The 14,656-nt window shown below is 41.1% G+C and overlaps 1 protein-coding gene across 4 annotated transcripts in view; it reads right to left on the bottom strand.

Moving 5' to 3' along the window:
* Positions 1-14,656, bottom strand: part of POLN (DNA polymerase nu) — a 155,680-nt gene that overhangs the window by 118,245 nt on the left and 22,779 nt on the right. For all 4 annotated transcript variants that reach the window (XM_072804171.1, XM_072804196.1, XM_072804178.1 and 1 more), the window contains 4 exons: positions 11,934-12,013; positions 9,416-9,916; positions 6,818-7,011; positions 2,593-2,699 (listed from right to left, as the gene is read on the bottom strand). In XM_072804171.1, the coding sequence (XP_072660272.1) occupies positions 2,593-2,699; positions 6,818-7,011; positions 9,416-9,916; positions 11,934-12,013 (882 nt within the window). The remainder of the gene's footprint in view (positions 1-2,592; positions 2,700-6,817; positions 7,012-9,415; positions 9,917-11,933; positions 12,014-14,656) is intronic.

The raw sequence follows: 14,656 nt of genomic DNA, 5'->3' as shown, positions 1-14,656 counted from the left end.
GAGGCAGGGATTTGGAAAGGTGAGGCATTACAAAGGAAGGAAGACTAGACCTAAGTTGGTAATTGTTGAAACTGGGTGATGGGTACTATGTTGTTTTTCAACACCACCTCTGGTGCCCCACATGTGGCTCTTGCACCCCCAGGTCCCAGGCTCTCTGCAGATGCTGGCAGGGGTCTGACAGTTTGGCACCATTCTGACATGAGCTGCAGGGAGTAAAGACCTGTGGGTAAGAGCTCAACCTCATAAGACTACCCCTGTTTCAGATGCCTCTTGTATCTCCCACCAGCCGACTACAAACTGGGGTTCTCACAACCCCCTTCTCAGGTTCCACACTTGGCTAGAACAGCTCACGGAATTCTAGAAAGCATCTTACTAAGTACCCATTTATCATGAAGGACACAACTCAGGATCATCCAAAGGGAAGAGACGCACAGGCCAAGGTACAGGGCAGGAGGTGCAGTCCCCAAGCCTCTCCGGGAGCACCTGTGCCCAGCGCCCAGACATGCTCACCCACCTCCAGATCCCCCAACGCCCTGTGCAGGGATTTTATGGAGATTCCACTGCACAGTGCAACTGATGAGACCACTGGCCATGGAGATGGACTGCATCTCCTTCTGCTCTCCTTCCCCTGGAGAGCTAGTCCAACCCACTAAGCCTGGTGTGGTCCTTCCGTCCACTGTCCTGCCCTGACCCTGGTTCGGGGCCCAGCTCCCAGTCCTCTCATCAGCACACAAAAGACACTCTTAGCACTCTGGGGATTGCAAGTGTCTTAGGAACTATGTGCCAGGAAGCAGGGACAAAGACTAAATACATATTTCTTATTGTATCACAGGTACTCTTGTACAGGTTGTAAATTTTGCACAATCAAATGATTTCTTCCAATATCTTATTTTCAAACATGTACACAATTTAAAAAGAACTGTCCAGTCAACATTCATATATCTACTATCTAGATTCTACAATGAGCATTTCTGCTATATTTGCTTCATTACATATCTGACCATCTAGTAAGAAAAGTTATTTAAAATTCTTATTTTTAAATGAAAAATAAAAATGTGTTCTATATTGTTTTGATGCTAATTACTCTGGACTTTATTATTATTTTATTTAAATTTCAGTATAGTTAACATAGTTATATTAGTTTCAGGTGTACAACATAGTGATTCAGCACTTCCATACATCACCCGGTGCTCATCACAGCCAGTGCACTTCTTAATCCCCATCACCTGTTTCCCTCCAACACCCTCTCCGAGACCAGCAGTGTGTTCTCTAGAGTTAAGAGTCTGTTTCTTGGTTTGTCTCTCTTTATTCCTTTTGCTCATTTGTTTTGCTTCTTCAATTCCACATGTGAGTGATCATATGGTATCTTTCTCTGACTGACTTATCTCACTTAGCATAGTACCCTCTAGATCCATCCATGTTGTAGCATTATTGCAAATGGCAAGATTTCATTCTTTTTCATGGCTGAGTAATATACATATACCACATCTTCTTTATCCATTCACCTATGGATGGTACAGGGGCTGCTTCCATATCTTGGCTGTTGTAAATAATGATAACTATAAGCTCAGGGGACATACATTCCTTTGAATTAGTATTTTGTATTCTTTGCATAAATACCCAGTAATGCAACTGCTTTACTTTGCATAAATACCCAGTAATGCAATTGCTGGGTCATAGGGTAGCTCTATTTTTAATTTTCTGAGGAACCTCCATACTGTTTTCCACAGGGCTTATCAGTTTGATTCCCATCAACACTACACAAGGGTTCTCCTTTCTCTACGTCCTCACCAGCACCTGTTGTTTCTTGTGTTGTTGATTTTAGCCATTCTGACTCATGTGAGGTGGTATCTCATTGTGGTTTTGATTTGCATTTCCCTGATGATAAGGGATGCTGAGCATCTTTTTCATGTGTCTGGACTTTAGTCTAATTCTTAGGGAGTTTATAAACTATTTGCAGTAACACACATCCTATGTGACCACACTGTATAAGTCACTTCTTATTTTAAATTACAAAAGTAATATATTCTTTCAAAAAATCAAACAATCTAAAACACAGGGATCCCTAGGTGGCTCAGTGGTTTAACGCCTGCCTTTGGCCCAGGGCGTGATCCTGGAGACCCAGGATCGAGTCCCACGTCAGGCTCCCTGCATGGAGCCTGCTTCTCCCTCTGCCTGTGTCTCTGCCTCTCTCTCTCTGTGTGTCTCTCATGAATAAATAAATAAAATATTTTAAAAAATAAAATAAAACACAGAGGGAGGGGCACCTGGGTGGCTCAGCTGGTTAAGCATCTGCCTTTGGCTTGAGTCATGATCTTGGGGCCCTGGAATTAAGCCCCATTCTGGCTCCCTGCTTAGCAGGGAGTCTTATTCTCCTTTTCCCCTCTACTGCTCCCCCTGCATGTGCTCTCTCTCTGTTAAATAAATAAAGCACAGAGGGAAAGTGCCCCCTCACCCTTGGGGCCCAAGGCCACACAGCTGGTGCTTTAGAGCCACATGACCAGGCCCCCAGAGTTGAGCCACCCCTCCCATTCTCAGGAGGAATCACTGCTGGAGAATTAAATTTAAGAGATTGGAGAAACTAAAACTTACCATGCTTCCAGCTGCCTTCATTACCAAAAATCTGCAGCACTGTTCGCACAAAGTCCTTAGCATTAAAACAAATAACAGGACATTTCAGAGTTTGAAAGAGAACTTTCCTGAAAGATGAAAAGAAATTCACTGATTTAGATGTTAATTTAGAACTCCTGACTTTGGAAAAAATATTTTTATTGCTCTGACAGGTATCATTTGCATAGTACTACATTGTAGACGGTGTTCTTCGAGGAGCCTTACATAGATGAACATGAATACTATGAGGAAGATGTCACAGAGGATGAAGCTGAGAAAGCCTACATAATAATGAACCCAAGGTCCCACAGCCGCTCAGAGCCTGTCCCTGGGTAAAGCCACATTACCTGCTAAGACTTACATTCCTGAATGGGGCACACACCCCTTGGACTCCTTACAGGCTCCCCAGCACTCACTCCAAACACTCTACCCTCTGCTCACACTGAACTGTCTTACCTCCACCACCACATGGTGCCATGTGCTCTCACACTTAGGGGCCACCTCACATGCTGCCTTCTTGCTTACAATTCTCCTCCCACAATTTCTGCAGACTACCCACGTGCTGTTTGCAGGAAGGTCAGCCTCCTGAGGTGGGGAGTCGCCCCCCTATGTTCCTTCTGTGCTCCTGTCCATGTACCGGCTGTAGCCAGGACCACATCTGTACTGTAATTTACCTTGAAAATAGGCTCGCCCCATTTCACCATGAACTCCTTGGATATGCGATTCATAGGAGTCATCATTTAGTGAACACTTGCCATGATGACACTATGTTAAACACTTCAAAGGACTGTTACAATGAAATCTCACCACAACCTTGTTTGGCAGGCATTGATCCACTTTACAGATAAGAAAACTGAGGTTCAGAGTGGCTAAACAATTTTCCCAGCATTACCCAACTAGTAAGAGGCACAGCAAAGGTCTGAGACCCTATCTTGCTGCTGTCTGGGCCCTGCACTATAAATCTTCCTTCATAGTAACTGTTTATTCATACGCTGAGGGTCTTGCAAGAGGCTGAGGGAGAGAAAAAGCCGGAGTCCACTCAGCTCTGCACACTAAGTCAGCAGAGTTAGACTTTGCTCAGCTTGTTTCACAGGCATTTGCATTTTCTTGTGTGGTTTCACCTGGGCTTCCCTGGTGAACAAAAAGCCTACTTGAAGAAGGAAAGTCCTCTACAGAAAATTTTACTCAATACAGTGAAAGAAATGATAGACACAGAAAAATCACTATCTTCCAGACATAATTAGAAAGTGATTTCAATGACCCTCCTGACAGACGAAATCACCGAGGCAACGTTTGGTGGGGATGTTCACTATGGAGGGATCATGCTGGCATTACTTGAGCCACAGGTCCATCTGAACATCATGGACATAAGGACAGCATAACTGCAGCATACCCAAAAGGTAACCAGAGTGCAGCATACCCAGCTAAACTTGAAATTCAGAAAAGCAGTGACTAATTTTTATCTGAAAAAAATATAAATGTTTTTTTAGAGATGTATGTCTGTAATGCAAGAATGTCTCTTACAGTACTTGGGACATAGTCACACTAAAAAATTGTTTATCTAGAATTCAAATTTAGCATCCTGAGTTTTTGTTTGCTAAATCTGACCATCCAACTGTATCACAGATGGAGTATGAAGCAGACAGCACCACCCAGGGAAGTGCTCTCATGAAAAAAGCTGGAGCTGAATAATGGACTTGTAGGACTAAGCTCCAGGTTACAGAAATAATGGAGGAAAGGGGTAAAAGTTAAAGAACCCCACAATCACAAAACCTTCTGCAAACTGGGGTCAGGGGTCAGAGGATGCTCTTATTAAAAGAGGTGGGAGAGACAAGAAATGTCACACATGACCTGGTCCTGATCCCAGGGGATCATGTGAAGAAGGACATTTTTAAAACAATCAGGTAGTTTTAAATTTGGACTGTGTATTAAAATTTTTAACTTTGAGAATTGCACTGGCTAAATGAAGAAACGCCCAGGTATTTTAAAACTGCATCCTGTAAGCTAAAATGACATTCCTGGGATTTTCCCTAATCCCAGTTCCCTACCCCTCTCCTAGAAAAGGGACAGATGAAGGAAGCATGGAAAACCCTTTGGTAACTATTTGGGGGGGGTGTGTGTGTGTGTAGGGCTCATTACACTACTCTCTACTTTCATGTTTTCATAATTTGCCTTTTTTTTTTTTTTTTTTTTTTTTTGGTCTACAGGAATGCAGTAGCAAATCAAGCAGGAACCTGGGAGCACACCGCAGGGGAGGAAGAGTGCTACAAGGAAGACCCTTGTAGCAAGGAGGCTGGGAAAGAGGATGAGCTCCCAGGCCTGGTGAGGTGCCACGTACAGACCTGCAGGCATTGTAGGGAACTGTTGGGGCTCTGAGCAGGGAGTGTTGTGACCTGATTCATATGTGTGCAGGAAACAGGCTGAGGGGTGAGTTGAGGCAGGAGGCCCTCAGGAAGACCCAGCCCAGTTCAGTTGGGAGGGGAAAGCCTGCAGCAAATGGCAGGAGCAGAGGGAAAGACACAAGGTCAGCTTCTAGCTGTATTTTGAAGGCAGAGCCAATGGGATTTACTAAGAGATCGGATGAAAAGGAGAGAAGTTAAAGATAACGCCAAGACTGTTGGCCTGGGCTCATGGAGAACAAATGCTGACATTAACCTTGACAAAAAGGCTGTCAGAGGCAGGCTTCAGGAAGACAGGAACTCAGTTTTGCACATGTTAAGACTGAAGTGACTACCAGATGTCCAAGTAAAGAGCATTGAGTAGGATATATAAATCCAGATTTTAGAAAAGGCCGTTCAAATATTAGGGCTCTGTTCTCACAGAGATCTTCTATAGAACATACCTGCCTAATTGTTCTTTCAGAAGAAAATTATATAAAAATAAGGCTATGGATTTCTTGTGAATAGGCTGCTCTATTTGACAAATGTCCCATTCTCACCAAAAATTATTGCAGTGTAAGTGCCTCCTGTTAAGCCTTTGATTGCCATCCATTTCAAAAGATATCCATATTGCAAGCTGTATGACAACCTTTAGCAAAACACTTGGACACCCCTACCCGTGAAGGTCCCCTTTCAGACAGGCCAGGGGCATCTAGACACCTAACCTATGTGAGTGACCCTGCTTTTCCCTTCCTGCACTCTAATTCCCACTTTTATGACTTATATTAGCCAATAAAGAGTAAAACCTTGAAACCCCCAGCCTCCCATTCTCAGACCCTAATAAAGGCAGAGCCTGCACCCTCTTTCTCCAGCTACGACTTTGCTGTGTAGCCCCTGGTGTGCTGTGTACCCTCCAGGACCTGTGAGTAATGAATCTTGTTCCTCAAAGTTCCCTGACGATTTTTGTTGAATTGTGTCCTGTGATCATAAGAACTCTTTGGGTTGGTCCAGCCACAACACTGGCCCCTGGCATTCCTCACTGAGACAAGACAGACGCAGCAATTGCCTACAAGTCCCTCATGGTCCAGTGAGACTGTAGGAGGTCAAAAGGGCCAGGGCCAGGCCCAGGGCCTTCTTAACCCCAGCCTCTGTGAACTCTTCAGGACAGCAGCTTCAAGGAGTTACCGCCAGGCAGCCAAGGCGCTGGGACTTAGAGAGCTGGGTGGGCAGAAGTGGATGTCCCCACCCAAGGCAGAAACTGGAGTCAGGCTGACAATACATTCAGAGAACTGGTGACAAGGGCAGAAGCTGAAACCCACAGCAGGTTGAGATAGGGCAGCACAAGCATCCTTGCTTGTTCTAAAATTGTAAGATTCTAAAGGGGCAGGTCCAAGCGAGGCATGTCCTAAATTATTTCCACAGAATGAAATTTTGAAATTAGCATCAAATTAGGTGGTATTGAAGACAATTTACTTTTCGAATGCAGTGATAAATTAATTTTCTCTGTGAGAGAGATGAGGAAAATCATCTGGGACTGTGGCCATGACAGTGGATCTTCAGGCCTGTGGACACAGCTTTTCTCACCAACTTCTCACTGAGATGTTGATTCAAATCCTGGAGGGGCTCCCATGAAGGAATGGAACCTCCATTCCAGAAGCTCTTTGGGGGAAAGCGGGCTAGTGTGTGCAGAACTTTCCGTCATTTAGACCCACTTTATTGTCATGTGCCCATATAAAACTGAAAGTTTAAAGTTGGAGTTTGGGAGACTTTAAATTGGACTGAAAAATCAGGCATGTAAGCAGGATTTAAGGCAGTAGGAGATTTCTGACCTGGCAAATTGATTATATGCCTCTTGCTCGTGGTCCCCAGTAGAAGAGTGCTGTGTTTTGAGGTAGATATACTGATCACGGAGCGTGAAGCCTTCCTCCAGGACACCATCAGAGGTTGAGACATCCAGAGGACCATGGCTGTCTACATGGCTCGGCAGTAACATTGCAACTCCCTCAACAGAGGGAACCAGAGCCTGGGTTCAAAATTAAACACAAACAATGCATTTATTCAAGAAATGTGTGTTTTATAATTAAACAGAGAGAAAAGGCCTACAATTAAATTTGTAAATAAATAGCTCTTTTAATGACAATCAAGGCCAAAAACTAAACCCAAGATTTTACTCTCCAAATCTGGTGTCCTCTTTATTCAACATCACAACAGGAGTCTTAGCAAGTGTAGTATGACTGGCAAAAGAAATAAAAGGCATATAAATCAGAAACAAAGAACTATACTGTCCTTATTTACAGATGACACAAATGTCTGCAGAAAAAAAACCAAAAGAATTTACAAAAAACCTCCTGGAACCAATATGTGAATTTAGCAAGGTTGTAGGATATAAGATTAAAATACAGAATCAACCGTACTTCTATATACTCTCAATGAACATATAAAAATGATCTTTTTTCAAAAAACTATATTACCTGGGGCGCCTGGTTAGCTCAGTTGGTTAAGAATCTGACTTGATTTCGGCTCAGGGAATGGTCTCAGGGTCATGAGATTGAGCCCCACATGGGGCTCCATGCTGGGTGTGGAGCCTGCTTAGGATTTTCTCTCCCCCTCTCCCTCTGTCATCCCCCCTCCCTCTCTTTCTCTTTCCCTCTCTAAAAAAAAAGAAATAAAATGATGTACTACCATTTATAATAACCATTCCAAAAAAATGAAATACTTAAATAGAAATCAACAAGACATGTACAGGCTCTTTACCCTGAAAACTGCAAATACTAATGAAAGAAGTCAAAGAAGACCAAACTAGCAGAGAGACACACCACGCATGAGGACCACAAAACTCCTAAGACTTAATCTGTAGAACCTAGATCAATAAACCCCAAGTATAAGGAACACAAAGAACACCATACGAAGTAATATTATGATCAAATTGCTTAAAACCAATAATAAAGAGAAAGCCTTAAAAGAAGGGGGTGGGGGCCAGAGAGATGGGTCAGGAGCATTACCCAGACAGAGATAAAGAGAAGTGAGACAGCAGATCTCTAGCGGGAAACAAAGCAAGCTAGAAGATAGCGGAGGAAGCTCTTCCAACTGCTGAAAGAAAAAACTATTGGCTTATAACTTTTTTATGAGCAAGAATGTCTTTCAAAAATGATAGGTAAAAAGCAAGATTTGTATACTATACAGAAAACTACAAAACACTGCTAAAAGAAACTGAAGGTTTAAGTAAATGAAAGGATACTCCCCAATTCACGGGCCTGAAAACTCAATACTGTCAAGATGGCAAAATTCCCAAAATTCATCTACAGACTCAACACAATCTGTATCAGAATCCCAGCTGAGTGCCTGAAGGAATTGAAAAGTTGATCCTAAAATTTATATGGAAATGCAAAGTAATCAGAATACCCCCAAAAAATCTTCAAAAAGACAAAGTTAAAAGACTCCTACTTCCTGATTTCAAAATTCACAACAAACCTAAAGTAACCAAGACCCTGTGATACAGGCTTCAGGACAGACACATAGATCAATGGAAAGAACTAAGTGTCCAGAAATAAAGCCTTATATTTACAGCCAATTGAGTTTTGAGAAAAGTGCCAAGAAGATTCAATGGGGAAAAAGGAGTCCCTTCAACAGCTTGGGAAAGCTGGATATCAGCACACAAGAGGCAGGTTTGTGCCCCTTATCTCACAATATATACAAAAATGAACTCAAAGTGAGCCACAGATTTAAATATAAGAGCAAAACCCATAATTCTTAGAAGAAAACACAAGAGAATATTTTAAAGAACTGCATAGGGAAAGCATTCTTAAATATAACAACAAAAGTAAGGGCATACAAAAATTTGATAAATTGGAATTCATCAGATTTTAAAAACTTTGTGCTTTAAAAGACACCAGTAAGAAACTGGAAAAAAAAATAAGCCACAGATTGGGAGAACTACATACAAATCATAGATCTGACAAGGGACTTATATTAAAATATAGAAAAAAGTTTACAGATCCAAAATAAAACACAAATAACCCAATTTTAAAATGAACAAACAATCTGAACAGACATTTCACCACAGAAGATACACAAATGGCACTAAGCACATGAGAAGATGCTCTATCTAATTAGTTATTACGGAAATGCCCCTTCACACCCACCAGAATGGTCAAAACCAGACAGACCACAAGTATTGGCAAGGAGGTTAAGGATTTGGAGCCCTCACAAATACAAAAAAGGCATACCCACTCTGGAAAACGTTTGGGCAGTTTCTTAAAAATCTGAAGAGAGCTATGCATTATCAGTCATTCAGCACGGCGGGGAGGGGCAGGCTTCAAATCTTATTCTTAGCTCTCCCATCAAAATCAGACACTAAAAAAAATGGGGTCAGTTCTTTTACAGTGCCAAAGAAAAGAAACAAACAAAACCCAACACTGTTCACTAACCTGCTCAGCTTTTAGCTGGGTGGAACCATCCTCATATATCAGTGTTACCACCACGGTTACTGCCTGTTTGAGCATTTCAATCAGCTGGCTTTTCTCCATGTCATCCAAATACCTAGCATCACAAAAATGGTTTTTGCAGGCTCTTGAGTTCCCACAATTTAGGTAGGCTTCAACCTCATCAGCATCTTCTTCCAATGCCACATGTTCACTTGTTTTCCCTGAAAAATTATGTGTACTACGTTTTCTTTTAAAAATCATGGGCATTTCTTTTTTTTCATTATTTTTATTTTCCTTTAGGAAATACTTTCTTTTACACTCCATTTTCTGTAGGACTGAAGCCTCCTGGTTACACTGTGGAACGAAACAACTGGGAGGAGCCAATGAGCTGATGTTCTTCTGCTTTTGGTAAGTGGACAGCTGATCTGTGTGTCTGATACTGGAGGGCTGAAGACGGAGCTTGATGGACGTTCTTGATGTCTGGCTTGTAAAAGATTTCAGATTCTGCAGGAAAACATGAACTGTTTTAGGAATATGGATTCCTAAGAGAGATCTATAAACCAAACTAATTTCTGGTAAAACTTGTCTAAAGTGGGGGGACAGCTTCTCATGATCTATGATCAGACTTTCTAATGAAACTATATAGTATCTTCTAGAGCAGTAACTTTTCTCAACCCAGTTAGGAGTACATATCTGAATCAGGGGATGGAATAGGCAGAAGTTCAAAAAGTCTCCAACCATACCCTGTGTCTGTAAGGAAGATGCCATGGATGGGAGTATTTTACAGATGCACCTAATGCTGCAGATTTATGATTTACAACTTCCAGGTAAAAGTCATTTACAGAGAAAGTGAGATCACCACAACTATTCAATAATGTTAATCCATCTACTAAAAATTTTTCAAAGTACAGATTTGCAGCAATCCTCTTACTGTATTGATCTTATACTGTACAATATTCATTCATAAATTCACAAATTGAGGGTAAAAAAAGAATTCTACTCATCTCATTACTGGATTCATTTAGGATAAAATGTATTTTTAATGTTTATTTTTCAGATTTTGTGATATATTTATGGTGTTTTGAACAAATATAAATTAATAGTACTTTTAAAATACTTTTGAAGGAAAATGTTTCAATATTTGGCATAGGGTCACAGAAAACTTAAGTTTATGCTCACATTTTTATTACAGAGAAATATATGGCTTCAACAAAAGACTTGTAGGCATAAAATTATATTACATTAATAATTCTGCAAGAGAGGATACAAGAAAAGAAGTTTGAGGAGCAAAAGGGAAATAAAAAAATTTCGATTGCTGAAGAATATCTTGCTCATGTCTTTTTTAAAAGTATGCTTGTGGGTATTAGGTTACCAGAGTATTTTTTTAAGTGGCTATATTTTAAACAATGATGTAATCATTTTTAAAATGTCAATATTGCCAGAGTGCCTGAGTGGGTCAGTTGGTTGAGCATCTGCCTTTGGCTCAGGTCATGATCCCAAGAGTTCCTGGGATCAAGCCACCTGCCTGCTTCTCCCTCTGCTCCTCACCCTGTTCATGCTCTCTCTTCCTCTCTCTCTCTCAAATAAATAAAATCTGTTTTTAAAAGTCAATATTGTCAATACACCAGAAATTGTGTCCTATGAAACATTTTAAACTTGTTATGAATATTTTAAATTTCAACTTAAAAATATGTCATGAGCTTTTCAAAATTCTTTTGAAAGCAATGAACAAAACCTGGGTAAGCTGGCTCTCTACCACTGCTGGAACAGCCCAGAGAGAAAATCTGGGCTCACTCACAAAGGGGCACCTTCCAGTTGTCGAATCCCCTCTCCCTCCACTTGAGGGCAAACCACCATCTTGTTATGGCAAGGGCTGTCCTGCCATCCCCATTTTACTACAGGGAGTTTCAGTTACATTGAGTGAGGCTGGGCTTTGAACACCCCTGTCCCAGAGTCTATTCTCTCGGCCACTGTCTTTAGTGAGATGACCTCCTCTTTCCCTCCCCTCCTGCCCACCCCACATGGCTCATCTGCTGAGCAGTTGTGCCCCCTCCCTCCTGGGACTTCTCTGTATTTCAGCCATCCCAGAGCCCCAGCTTTCTCCCTAACCTGAACATTTCTACCAAGTCCTCCCCCTCTTCTCTAATGGTTGGGGCTCCTGATCATCCTGTAGGTGACCACTCATGCATAATTTTCAGACTTCAAAAAGGCTCCCAGACTACTTTCCCCACCACCCAGAAAAAAACAAAATGAGACAGCACAAAAGCTGGGTTAGTAGTCTCTGTTCCAGTGAGCTGACTCCTACCATGGCACTCAATGCACCGTCCTGTAGGGTCACAGCACTGCTCTGTCTTCCCCTCCCCTATCAAGCAAGTTCAGCCATGAACTCCTAGAGAAGAACTCCGTTCCTTATTTTCTGCAGCATGGTAGCCACAGTGCCCAGCATACACTAGACAATTAAGTATGTGTTGAATAAGTGAAAGTTATCTATTTAGAATTAATAATATTTGCAATGATTTACCCTTTTTTCCAGTGATTGATTCTTCCCATCTTCAAGAAGTACTGAATACTTAATACAGGAATTGTTTACCACTTCTGAAGCTTTTAAAAACACAAAAAGGGAACACAAGGCATTAAAGAAACATTGAAATCTAAGTCATGTAATTAGCTAAACATTGAAAGTGGCCTCTATAAGCATGCTACTTACTCATTATATAAAACAACATAGTAACATTCATACCCAAAACATATACTAGTGTTACAATAAACATTTATGTAACATATCTTCAAATTAACTGGAGACAGATCCAGGTAATCATAAAATGTTTATTAGAAATTATTACTTGGCATTTCCATTATATACCGGAATCTGAAAACCCAAGTTTGACGTTTTACAGAAATCTTGAAAGTATTAAAGGTTTGAGGAGATTCTTATAATGAATAATATTTCAATGGAACAATAAGAGGTTCAGTAAAACATCATTAATACAAACTTCTGTTTTAAATTTTGTTTTAATAAGCCTGGACTGAGCAGTAAGTGATGGAACCACATTCAACCCCAGGCAGCATGACTCAGGTGTTTGTTTTCATAACCACTGTGATTTATGTTCCCTCCACAGCAATAATAACAAACAAGACATGAAAACAGGGGAAATCTTTACAGTAAAAAGAACTTAGGATAAATTTAACAAAAAGCATGAGATACTCAATGATGACAACTTAAAATCTCATAAAATGGCATTGAAACTATACAAATGGATTATACAAATGGAAGGACACATCATCCAGATACGCACAAACGTTCAATTCTTCCAAAAATAAATTTAATGCAATTCCATTTAGAGACCCTACAAGGGCTCTTTTAATTGAAAAAAATGTCAAAGGCCATATGAAATACCAGATATCTGAAAACAGACACGAAAGTAAGTTAAAAAACAATAAGGCTCGCCTTGCTTGACTATCAGAACATACTATTCAGCGACCACAATCAAATTCATGTTGTATTTGGACAGGAGGAGTCAAAAGATTTCTAAAACAGAACAGACAATCCAGTAACTGACCCATGGCTTTATGAGACTCTACTATAGAACAAAGATAGTATCTCAATTCAGTAGAATACAACAGGTTAATAAATAGGGATAGCAGTACTGCTTCTGAAAGAAAAGAACATACTGGGAAAATCATTTGGAACAAAAAGGATAAAGGGCTAATATCCATGTTATACAACAAGCACTTAAACGCAGGCAAAAAAAAGACAGTTTGATTTTTAAAATGAGTACAAGATAGAAAGAAGCAGTATACAAATAAGCAGATCCCAAAAGCAAATAAACACAATATAATACTCAAACTCTCTAGTGGTCAGGGAAATGCAAACTTAATGCAACCAGAGGTAGAAGGAAGAGGTAGTTTCAGGCATTGCTGGTAAAAATGTGAATAGCTAGAATCTTCTTGGAAAGGAAATTGTCAACACCTATTGAAATTAAAACATCCATCACTCCTGAGTTGGGAAGAGGACTGTCCTAAAGGAACAAAGATGGGCTTCCAGGGTGCTACTGATGTCCTGTTTCTTAATCTGCATGAGTTACAGGAGTGTTCAGTTTGTGAAATGTTGAGTTATAAACTCAGAATACACGTGTTTTGTGTGCAGAATCTGTGTGTGTAACCTCAATAAAAGCAGAGATATAAAATGTATAAATCATCTAACCAAACTCACTATTGGCTGTTTCATAGAAACATATGCAATGATAAGTAGCTTTAAACCAAAACATCTATGGCAGTGTTGCTTTATGGCAAAGGACTGAAAAACAAAGCAGATACCAATCAAAAGGGTAGTTGATGAATAAATTATATAACATCTACACCATGAAGCACATGACCACTGAAAAGAATGACTTAGAGTTTTATTAATTGCCTTGAAGACACAGAAATCTGTGAAAATATGATCTCATTTTTGCAACTAGTGACCAAATCTCCCTGCTTATGTATATAAGTATGTTATACACATTCACTGGCATAAGCCTTGTCCCCAGGAGGCTGACTCTGAGATGGTTTGCATTTGGAAAGGTTAGTGGGGAGTGCTCTCAGGATCAATGTTTACAGGAACATGAGGGAAGGAGGACCGGGCCAAGATGCAGTCACTACAAAGGCCTGCTTGGGACCTGGATGGCCTATAGAGTTATCCCCCAATGGATCACGGAAGCAGGCCTTTATATGCCAGCACTGACCAGTCATTGGATCAGTTGCCCCTGGGAAAGGAGTGTGCAGCTGAGGCAGCCACCAGGAGAGGTGGCTTCACTCTTGTGAATGTTGAAGGAAGGCTTCATCCTTCAGCAACACTCCCAGCAGGTGGGGTGATGAATGGTGGAATCTGGGCATCCACAGGACTCACTACAGTCCTTTGCTACTGGGCACTACACTGCACTGCTCCCAGCCACTTGCTGCAGATACATTCTGAAAGTAGCTCCTTCAGGATGCTGGTGGGCCTCTTCCTGGAAGATACTTTTAAAAGGAAGGTTAATGAGATGAACTGAATCACCTGGTCACTGAAGCTGGTCTTAAAGCTACAAATGATATTTGTGTCCCTCTAATGCACACTCTAGAGTCCCCTCACCCTGGCTTAGCACTTCTGCTGGTCTACATAGCTCATCTGATCGATAGAACTACCCAAACCCCTCATCTCTGAGAAGTATAAGCCCCTGGTCACCATGCCTTTCTCAGGCCATGGTCAGTGCATTTGCCGTCAGA

The sequence above is a fragment of the Canis lupus genome, chromosome 2, assembly GCF_048164855.1.
Source record: "Canis lupus baileyi chromosome 2, mCanLup2.hap1, whole genome shotgun sequence".
Classification (NCBI taxonomy): domain Eukaryota; kingdom Metazoa; phylum Chordata; class Mammalia; order Carnivora; family Canidae; genus Canis; species Canis lupus.
The sequence above is the reverse complement of the archived record's forward strand: the minus strand, read 5'-3'. Positions and strand labels throughout refer to the sequence as shown.